Here is an 11,685-nt window from a genome sequence, read left to right as displayed (position 1 = left end):
ACTACAGAAATGTAGCTATACTTTTAACAAAATTAGAGAAAATGTTCTAGGATCAGTCAAGACAAGTCTAATTTTCATTCTCTCAAACATGTTTAGCCCTCTTTCCTTTCCATAGTCATTGCCGCAGACAGAAAGTGAATACAGTCTCGATATAAATGAATTATTTAATTTTTAGTGAGAGCAAAGAAATATAATCCACTTTAATTTCAACAAAAGAAGACATGTGAAAAACAGAGGTAAAGAAGTACTTTCATTTCATTAATTGAGTAGCTCCCGTAGATAGTATGTAAGATAATGATCTTCCTTCGGGTAGTTATGGTACACCATGGGTAGCTGACAGGGCTGAAAGAGCTTGTGCACTAGGGCTTTTTCCAAGAGCCAGAGGCGAGCTGTTTCATGCTTCTTACTCCCCAGAAAGCAATGCAAACAGAAAAGAAAATCTGAAGAAAGAAACAACAAAATGAGTCAAAACTTTTGTTCCAGTGAGTTAAATTATTTTCTTAGAAGAAAACAAATAATTTTATATAGTCAAATTACTCACACAAAATTTATGAATTTGTTTAATGATAGAATGTAGTCAGCTTAACACAAGGCATGCTATGTGAAGATAAAAACAAGAGTAAGAAGTATTTTTCTCTGTTTTGTTGTTGTTCTTACATTTATATTTATGTATTTTGTAAAGATATGGGGCTATGTAAACTAGACACTGAACAAAAAAAAAAGGCATATTTCTTTTATACTTCTGGGTACCAAATACAGTATGTTCTGTGTTAAATGATGTCATTGCTTCTATAGTTTAAGGAGGCTTAGGAATACGAGAAGTAAAAACACTGATGAAGAATCATTTTCCTCTGAGGCGATATAATCTAGCCAAACAGGCATTTCATCTAACAGGAATGAAATCCACAAGACCGTGGCTAACTTGCTTTCCCCACCTTTTGATCTCACTGTGTATGAAAATGTAGCTTAAAATTCTATTTAAAATTAGAGATATATCTAATTCAGTTTTTAAAAAGCAGCATTGTGAGTGCACTGAGTCTAATTTCACGCTTTTGGGTAACACAAGATACAACAAATTACCAAAAATCAAACACGTGGTACTCTATTTTGTAGTGAATTTAGCAATACATTGCATACAGCCATTCCATGCAAGAATAATAGTTGTAGTTTTATTCCGCTCTTCCTAATCTAAATACTAATACCCATACTGCATCTTTCTATACACTGGTTGCAGTTGTGAGCCTTCAGGTTTCTCCCGTGTGAACTCTGGTTCTATTTGTTAAGCCATAGGACTGCTTTCCTGATCTCCATTTTAGGAGAGTGTTAGCCTGAATGTTGGCTAACCATACAGGCTTGTTCTTCTTGCTCTCTACATTCCTTTCAGTCTATCATCTCCACAAAATGAAAAAAAAAATAAGTCCTTATATTGAAGTAGAGGACAAGAATAATATTAGCATTTTGGGGTTGCCTCAGAAGGCAAGCACAATGTATTTAATGGCTGGTTTTCAATTTGTTTCTTTTGACTGTAACTCAAGAGAAATGACCTCATGAGATTTCTCGATATGGTGCCAGGTAAAATACGACGAGGAGCAGAAGAGAATTGTGACTGCTTCTGTACTGCAGTAGCAAGTTCCTTTTGTCTTTGAACATGAGTTAATGTGGACAGAGTAGCTGAGAATACAGCTTCCAAGAAGGTCAGAGACGATGTCTACAATATTGGTAAATATTTTATTATAATTCAGTATTTTCATCAAACAACTAGTACATTGTAGTGGACCCTGAAGTATATGTGGCAATAAAAGATTTTTATTAAATTTGAATCTGATGTTTAAGGTCCCAAGGATTTTCCCTATGAAGGAAGACTGGAGAGTAATTTCCATGAAGCCTCAAAAACTCATGTGAAATTTCATGTGTCATAATTCACCTTTTTCCTAGGCCCCAATTATAGATGGTCTCCTTTAGATTATCCATAATTCTGTCTAGCGTCTCAGTGATTCTAAAAATTCTTAACTAAAACTAGAGTGAAAAAGTTATGACTTTGCTATTAATCCACCATCATGGCAAAACTTTCTGCCTTTGAAACTCTGATCCAGTTGGATCCTGTAGGCCGCCTTCCTGCCAAAGCCTGAGCAGCGACTATTTCTTTCCCACCTCATGTTTTTTTCAGTTTCTCTCTTTGGGTCATCTATGGAGAAACTCTCCAAAGAGAGGTACAGCTGGTGATTGTCAGGTGGCTCAGACAGAGCTACTAATGTGCTGTAGGGGGATGCCTGAGCCAGGCACAGCTCTTGCTGTCTTTACCAGAGTGTGTAGTTTGATTTCTATGACACAGTTTGGAGGGTTGGTATGCAGTTTGTGAATGAAGCAGTGGGAACTCATATGTGTTAACGTTCGATTATCAAGCAATCTCAAGGCAATCAATAGCAGGAAATGTGCCTCACATTTTCAGGGGCGCTCAGAAAGCCCAATTGTGCAGACAACGCTGGAATGCAGCTCAGTGACATGAGCATCTGGATGAGAGTGAATTTATTCTATTTTTAAGAGCAACAATCTTGATTTGCAGTCTTTAAAGCCAGTAACTGCTAGGCTTTTGAGATGTTTTCATAATCAATATTATGAGAATGAAAATTGGATTTTTTAAATATAATGACATATACATTCACAAAGAATCACAGAAATGACACAAAGTAACTATGTCTTTCTAAAATTATGGTTGACTCTTATCTGATAGAAATATCAAAGTAGAGAAAAACAAATTATTTTTTATTTTTGAGCATGTGGGTAAGATATATTATCATATATACCATATAATAAATTTAATCATGTTCCATGATAATTTAATATAGATAATTTTGTCATGAAATCCGTATAAATACTTGATTATTCATATCAATTCTGTTAAAATGTTTCTCTTTTTCAAATTCATTTTTCCATTAAGCTATTTGTGTTTTCATTTCATAATAGATATTTGTGTCCCATTTGATAATAGATACTAATATATCTCTCAATCAAATGAAATAAAGGAAGCTATGTTCTTGCTTAGGCAGAGTGATAGAGTAAATGGGTATTGCAACAATTTTAGCATTTATTTGCATATGTTATAGATATGTTTCTGGATATATACAAACTCAATGCACTCTCATTTTATCCTAGGTCTGTCCAAGTCCCATGATTATAACATCTGGATGCAAACTATGAAACAGAGGAAGTTCATTCCTAGTGTCAAGCCCTCCCTGTGCTAACACATCATTAGCGGTCCTTGTCTTTAGGATATATTCCTGAATTTCCAGGGACTTCAACTTTCATGCCTGAACTTTGAACTGTACAGATGCTCTCTCTGTTTCTTCCACCTCATTCTAGAAAAATCATCAGTTGGCAGGTGGCTAATCTGAGCACCTAATCCCTATTAAACACCAATGGGAGCTATTGTCCTTCCCAGTTAAGTCTGTTTCAAAGGCCTTGTTAAAATTGGCTCAAATATGACCAATCAGGCTTATAACTTACTGGAGGAAAAATCATACAAGCAGGAGTAATCTTGTGCAAATGGCAAGCCCTAAAGCTGCAAATCCCTAATTCACAAGCCAGGGTGCTTGACTTCTTATATCCCTCTATGGATACTCAACCCTTCTGGTTTGGGTATTCTGACTATAGACATTCCAATAAGCAAAAGAAACAAGCCTGCTGTTAAACAGTGGACTGTCATAATGACAGCTAGTGAACAGTACTACAGCTTTTATGGAGGTTTTAAAAAGATTCTTCATGGCATTTAACACTGATATAAATTTTCAGGAGAAGCATGGGCTTTAAAATTTCTTGAATTAGTCACAAGAGAATGAATATCTATGGGAGAACTAGACTTTTGCATTGATTGGTTTATGAGTCTCAAACGTTTATTTTCCATGACATTGAAATAAAAACAGTCAGTGTGCTGCATCTCATTTAATTTTCTGCCTACTGATAAAGCAATACAATGTTTTATGTAGCCCCGAAGCACTAATGAGTTAATGAGCATGTCAAATGTGTTAAGTCATTTTCTATAGGGAAGGATCACTTATTAAACTTGACTGGAAAGAACCTCAATTACCAGAATATAAAACAATATTTTTGTGTATACTAAAAATCATTAATTAGAAAATCACATAATTCTGTAGGTTTATAAAATGTAGATTTCTCTAATAATATGAGGTCTTAGGACAATTTAGTGCCATTTATTTTTTTAAAATAAACTATTTTTGTGCTATGTTATGTATTAAAATGAATTAAAGTTTTTAGCTTTGAAAAAGCAGTAAGTTTATGCCCATGTATACATGAGCATTTTTGGAAAGAATATATTTTAGTCCTTAAACACTATTGACGTTAATTTTAAGTAAGAACTAAGCTAAACACCCATGTTCAAGTTTTAAAAATGCTTTAGGATGATGTTTCAAAGCATCAGAAGTCATAGTTTTTCAATTATCTATTTAATCACTTGACAGAATGATCCCAGCCCCAGTCCCACCCTCATATACACCTCCTTCCATTCCCCTCTCCTTCTTTTTAGAGGAGGGAGGCCCCCAAAGGGTGCCAACCCACCCTGGCGCCTCAATCACAGCAGGACTAAAGGTATCCTCTCCCACTGAGGTATGACAAGGCAGCCCAACTAGAGGAAAGGGACCCAAAGGCTTACAACATTGTCAGAAACAGGCGCTATTCTCATTGTTAGGGGACCCAATGTTGACTGTTAAGATACTCTGCTATGCTTACAGACAGGACACTAGCATAATTGTCTTCTGAGGGGCTTCCTCCAACATCTAATGGAAAGAGAGGCAGAAACCCACAGCCAAACCATAGGCCTAGCCCACAAGCCCAGGCCTTGTGGAAGAGTGGGAAGAAGGATATAGGGATCAAGAGGGTTCAACGACACCACAAGAAGACCTACAGTTTTTTTTTAACTTTATTTGACTCTGTATAGTGAAAATTAATGTATTATACTACTTCATACTAAGTTGGGCAAAAGAAAACAGAGAGTCAAAAAAGTACCACACAAATATCATATTTTCCATGTCAATCAATTATTCAGCCCCTGTCTGATAATCTTGTATCATGTACAATAATGTACTCATTTTTGATAGTCTAGACCATCAGAGAATGTGTGTATTACTTTCTGCACTCTTTAGGAGCTAGTGTACTCTCTATCCAAACCATATTTGAATTATAACGTAAACACTTGACAATGACAAATATTCTTGATAACATTAGGGCTCACTTGGAGGTCTACAAAGCCTACCTACCATTCAGAGAACATGTCTGAAGACAGTTGGCCTGAATTAGCTACTGTGCATGAAAACCCATCTGGTTGGAATTGTATAAACCATAATTAACATAAAGTGAAAATACATGCTATATTTCTCAAAAACATCTGTGGACACTTCTGCATTGAATTTAAAGTTTGAATTAATTGTCCTTATTGATACACAACTTTTAAGAATACTAACAATACCAAACTTTGTCTTCAGAGTATATTATTTGCTCATACAATTTGTAAAATTGCTTTTGATTAGTTGCTAAATTTTGAGCAATAGCTTCTCATTATTCGGGTTTCCTTCTGCATACCCTGACCTGCCGCCCCCACCCCCACCTTTCCAGTTAATGGTTCGTTCTTTCATTTTGAAGTTGCAGGAGAATTTAAAAAGAGTGAAGTCAGTGAGTTGGGGAATATTTTAGGAAAAAGTGTTCATTTTCTCAGATTCTTTATTCCAAGAGTCTCCTTGCACTTATGGACCACCACGTTCTTCTTTTGTGTGCATGTGAGAAGGAAACAGAACAAAGAGAAATGGTGACAACTCATAAGCATGATCAACCTGTTTTAGCTTTTAGAATGATGGAACTAAAACAAAAGTACAAAGAATAGCAAGGGCTTGAACATTGCCAAGTGTTACTTTGTGTTGAAATTTTTATATGCGTTTGAGTTACTGATAGGTAAACCATACCAAATACCCTGACATTATAATCTAAAACTAAATGAACTATGACTGAACTATTTTTTGACAGTTAGTGAATTTAAAAGTTCACTATTAAAGTTTTTATTTTTTATTTTATTAAAGTTTTATGGGATGCTATTAAATACAAGCACTGATAAATGGGAATGAAGTTACCCACCACACCAACTATACCCAATAGATACTCACATTTCTTTTGTGCCTCTATAGTTCTAGAAAAATGGTATGGTTATAACTAGAAATAAATTCTTTATCATTTCATTGTGCATGCCTACCATCAGCACAAAGTTCTTTGCCTCCTATCCAGTATATTTGAAACAGAAAACGTGTGAGTAAAATGTTGCTGTATCCTAGTCTTTCCATTTCCCTAAAGAATCTCTAATGAGTAGGAGTAGGGCCTACTTCTCACACAGACTTTGGCCACCACACATTGATTACTTCCCCCTGCATGGTGACCTTGCCAGGCAACAGAGGAATAGGTCACAGGCAGTCCAGATGAGACTTGATAGGCTGAAGTCAGATGTCCGGGGAGGAAGGCTCCCCCACTTTGAGGACAAGGGGAGGCAGAAGATATAAGGAAAGGGTGGGGCTGGGATGCGACAAGGGAGAAGGCTACAATTGGGATGTAAAATGAACAAATCAAAAAGAAAAGAATCTGTAATGAAAATTGCTTGAGAAATAATCTAAGATTCAAAGTATCTATGTTTCTAACTTACTTCCAAGTAGTGAAATTGCAGTATTTGCATTCTAAAACAGAACTGTGTTTCAATAAAGTTAATAAACTAAAATCAATTGGCCACTGTATTCTAACAAAATGGCATTTCTGTGCTTCATGAGTGGCAAGCAAACCCTCTCCCCGGAAACTTACCATGCAGCATATGGATTTTCAGTGCATCCCAAAGCCAGATCCCAGAGATTCTGATATGACTAGAAATTCAATATTTGTACAATGCTCACATCTGCAAAGGCACATGTTTACTAATACAGAATTACATTCAACAGTGCTTATCAGGGTATTTAGTGGTACACCAAAAATGTCTTTATATTTGTATATTACTTAGGAAATAAAAACAAAATGTTTCATGTGTCCTATTTTTCAGGAGAAAATGCTCTTTACAGACATAATAGTGGTGTCTAGTGTTAAAAATAGGACAGTGTATCTTAGAGCAAGGGATTTTGAAAAGAATCATTCATAATGTTTTTGCTTGCGTCACGGGGATGATTAGCGTCCCCCTAAATGGGAGCCTCCAGAGTAGACTAATAGAAGGCCAACAGCTCACATATGTTTTGCAGCTTGGGAGACTTCTTAGAGTTCTTCCAGAGATTGGACTGACCAAATGGTTTGCTGCGAATGTCCTTACTCATAAACTGTTTCCTACTAGGCCAGTCATGCCAGAACTGGACCCAAGGGTATCCACAGCGGCGGCTGACGCCTAATAATGACGACTTCCCAAGGAAGCTACAGCTGCCTTCCTGAGAGACACCCCAGATGCCTGAACGTTCTTTTACTTTGCGTTTGGACTACCTGTTCTGGCAACACTTCAACAGGAGAGGCAGACAGCAGGCACTCAGCTGTTTCTATAAGTTTGTCAATATAGGTCCTGATTACATACAACCAAAGTTTATATTCTAGCTTTAAATCCCTAAAAATTGTGTTAGCCTGTATGTACCAAGACTCACATCTCCCTGTTCCAAGTGATAATATTATTAATAACACACTTAGTTATGAAAACAAATATATCACTAAAGAACATATCAGGAACCAAAGGAAAGATGTAGAATTTGCCAAAATTGAGAGACAATTTATATATGTGTATATTAGTTTCAGGGTAAAACCACACATTTCAGAACTTTCCCAGAGGATCTTGAATAACATAATGGAGTATCTGTAAGAAATACGTTACAATTCAACAGTAGAAGTGTTTCTTGAAAATGCTGACAAAGAAAAAACAGTAAGAAAAATTGAGTAAATTCTGAGAAAAACAAACATACTAGAATGATCAATTATTAGAATAGACAACTGATAATCAAACTATGAAGGAAAGAGGCCCAACATAAAGGAGAGTTTGAATGAAGAATTGTAGGAGCAGTAACATAGGGATGGCTTTACCTTACCTCTGCTATATTGTCAACAAGGAACAGTCAAAACTATTAAAAGCTCCCACATAGAACTAATGTAAAATAACTCAGTATTTCAAAGTCACAACTGACTCATTTGAAATAAATACCGATATAATTCTACGAACTCATTAACTATTTATTTAGTGTTAGGTATGTAATCCAAAGGAGAAAACAGCATGTTGTTTACCTCAGATGTGAACAGATGCACAAAATATTATGTACTCAATCCTCATTAGATAATATTTGTTTTATTTTTTATCCTCTCTCAAAACTCCATATTATTTCATGCATGTTGCTAATGATCTGAAATAAGAACAATATAGTTCTTGAATTCATATAACTTGGAGTTACATAGTTTTTTTGTGAATTTATCTCCTATAGACTGAAAGATTTTTATATGTATGCTTCTAAGTCTTTAGTTAAAATTGTATTCATAATATTGTCAGTAAATATAAAAGAAAAATTTTATTAAAATTTGTTAAATTATGGAGCTATCATATTTATTTTCATGCTTTATTTAAAACACAAGTTCTATTTAATTATTTTGTAGCAGTGTATATAAATAAAGAAAAAGTCATCCTAATTTTAGCAGGCAGGGAATTTTTTATGTCAGTCATAGTTCAGAACCATTGTTCCATTTTTGCACACAAAGAAGTGTAATTACATTACAATTTCATCTTGAATAAAATATTTAATGCCAAGAAAATATATTTAATGGTACCATACTTTAAAGTATACATTTGAAAAGAAAAACAGTCTTATAAATTCACTGGCAATATTAATTGAAGTAATGCGCATGAAAGTTTATTACAGCTTCAGTTGTGCCTCTATTACATGGGTGTGAACTGTCATGCTTTCATTGCCATTATGTTAGTTACTCAGTCTTAACAATGATGTTTCCTAAATTTTGTTCTGAAATTATTCACGTAAGTTAATTTTCCATTGTTTTAAATTTATTATTATCATTATCATCTTCATCATCATCATTATATAAAACACATATAAAGGATTTATTTTTTGAATAAAGAATGTACAAATAAAAATTTTAACATCCACTTCTTTCATCTCAAAGGCTACTCTCATCCATTGTCTTTGAAAACCACAAATCATAAGTGTAAAAGTTTTAAATGCTCTAAAACTTTGGGTTCTAGAAAACCAATGCCTCAGAGCTCTGGAATCTCAGCTGTACCTGTTGTCACAAAAGGACGAAAGTATTTCTATTTTCTCAAGAAGAGAGAAAGTGGAGCCTACCAACACAGTAAGATGATATTAGAAAGTTCCGAGGATCATCCCCAAAAATACTTACATTGCAGGAAAAAGAACACAGAGTAATAGTATTGCCCAAATCATGGGCATGACAAGGTCAATGAATGAACAGATAAAAAGTGATGAAAAGTGCCTTGTAAAAAGTATTCTCCATGCATTTTGGAGAATGAGGAAAGACATGAAATGAGGAAAAGAGAGGTATTTTTATGTTGCCAAGTCCCAGATATAAAATTTTGTAACCTCCATGGACGTAATGGTCTCTGGCACTCCAGTGTCTGAAACCTAAAGGTGCATGAGTACACTAAGAAAATCTCCAAAGAACAAGGCAGTGGATAAGACCAAAATGGTGGCAGGTAATGTACAGTAATGACTGATTTTGTGACAACTCTGCAGAGGCACAGTCATGGGAATACAAAGGAAATACAGTGATTACTTGGTAAAGAATGAGACTTTAAGGACTAAAACTCCAAAGGTAAATAAGGTGTTTATGCACATAATTAAAAAATAGAAAATAATTTTCCTTGGTCATGCTACAAAATGATAACCTACACATCATTGCTTAGCTTTTAATATAGTGCAAAGTTTGTTTTTGCTTTTTTTTTTTTTTTTTTATGTAGAGAGATAAAATTTGGGGGAGATAGACAGAGCTGGAGAGGACAGTGAAATTGAGGAGAGGGAATTCTAAGAATTCTTAAAATAATTATGATGTTCTAAAAATTGGTAGAAAGCTTATAAAACATTTCCTGTAGATCAAATTATATTTTAGGCCAGTATGATTTTTCAGAAAGTATTCTTGTAGCTATGGGTACCTCTAGAAGAGTAGTGAAAGGTGGCCATGGTATATTTTACAGATAAAGGGCCCATGCTAATGATTCTGGAATAAACAAGGGTTATAGAGGACCCCTTGTTCAGCTTATGATGCTAGGATGAAAGGTGTTAGAGGTAAAATTATCTAGAACATTCTTTAAAGAGCCCTTATATAACACAGATGGTTTTGTGTATACAATCCTAGTGTATTAGTATACAGTTAGGAAACACTGTGTTAGACTAGAGCTAGTGGTGGATGAAAATTTCCATGTAATATGTGGCCATTCAAAAAAAAATCCTACTTGTAGGGGGTAAGCTTCAGAACATCAGCAGAAAGACATCTTAGTGATGCACTCTAGCTTCTAGCTGCACAGTGGTGTCAGATATCGTGGTCTAATAATATTTCAACACTGTTTCGTCGCCCAGCTATGATTCTCAGCCATAAATCAGTCCACCACAGAATACTTACTTCACCGGTGCTCCTTGTTAAGGAGCAAAAGCTCTAGAGAAACTTCACAGAACTCTGGAATGAGGAGATTGTTTTTGGCCCTTGACAATTTCACTGATGAAAATTTAACTGGATGAAATCAAGGAATTTTCTAGGCTGAAAACTGAAAAATGAACCCACATTTAGAAATGTTCTTTGTCTCTCTCATTTTTTTCTCTCCTTGTTTCATCTCTTCCCCTTTGCTCTGGCAAAGTGAATTACAAGTTCGCAAAAAACCTGAAGACAGCCCAGCTTGGTTTGTCGACCGGATTTTTCCCACATGAGTTTGGCGGCCAGGTCACCATGATAGTAGTACATTTAATTTTCAAAACACATACAGTTGTAACAGATGGTTCTTATAGGGACTGCAAAATGAAGCAGAAGACTGAGGAGGCCTGGGCAATGTTGGAATCCAACATAGTCAGCGGTCACTCTGGGAGACTAACGCCTGCTGATAATTACAGATGGTCTCTGTGAAAAGCAGTTTATACTATTTGTATATAGCACTGTGGAGAATATCAAAGCTACCAAAAGTTGAAGCAGTACAGCAGGAGCTCCAGATCTTTATGTAAATTAGCCGCACAACATGGAAAGCATTAACTTGAGGGTTTCAGGAATTTGGAACTTGAAATGGCTAGGATGTGGGTTTAATTGAAACATGGTATTATGACAATCAGTTTTTCCCTTGAGATGCTTTTTAAAGGTGCATACAAATATGTAACTGAGCACTGACATATTACATCACAGTGATGTATTCTAAACAAGCCCTATCTTTTTTATGGTATTTATTTCATCAAATACCACCGATGTTCACCGATTCCTCCTTTAGAGTCAAGGTATCTGAATAAATGAGCAGCAGACTGAGGTGAGTCAGTCAGCTCCCCGATGAAGCCAGGACTCAAAGGCTCACACATAAGCAAAGCACTTCTTCTGGAAAAATATTCCAGGGTTTTTAACATAAATCAGGGTCAACACATAATACAATCATACTCTAGTGCATTTAAAAGCTGGAAAACAGTCTAGCTA

At 35.4% G+C, this 11,685-nt stretch overlaps 1 protein-coding gene across 1 annotated transcript in view; it reads right to left on the bottom strand.

Annotated features, from left to right (window-relative positions):
* Positions 1–301: 301 nt before the first annotated feature.
* Positions 302–11,685, bottom strand: part of Agmo (alkylglycerol monooxygenase) — a 305,943-nt gene continuing 294,559 nt past the window's right edge. Inside the window, exon 13 of the mRNA XM_051145060.1 lies at positions 302–440. Coding sequence (XP_051001017.1) covers positions 360–440 — 81 coding nt within the window. The 3' untranslated portion in view covers positions 302–359. The remainder of the gene's footprint in view (positions 441–11,685) is intronic.

This window comes from Acomys russatus, chromosome 1 (assembly GCF_903995435.1).
Source record: "Acomys russatus chromosome 1, mAcoRus1.1, whole genome shotgun sequence".
Lineage (NCBI taxonomy): Eukaryota > Metazoa > Chordata > Mammalia > Rodentia > Muridae > Acomys > Acomys russatus.
The sequence above is the reverse complement of the archived record's forward strand: the minus strand, read 5'-3'. Positions and strand labels throughout refer to the sequence as shown.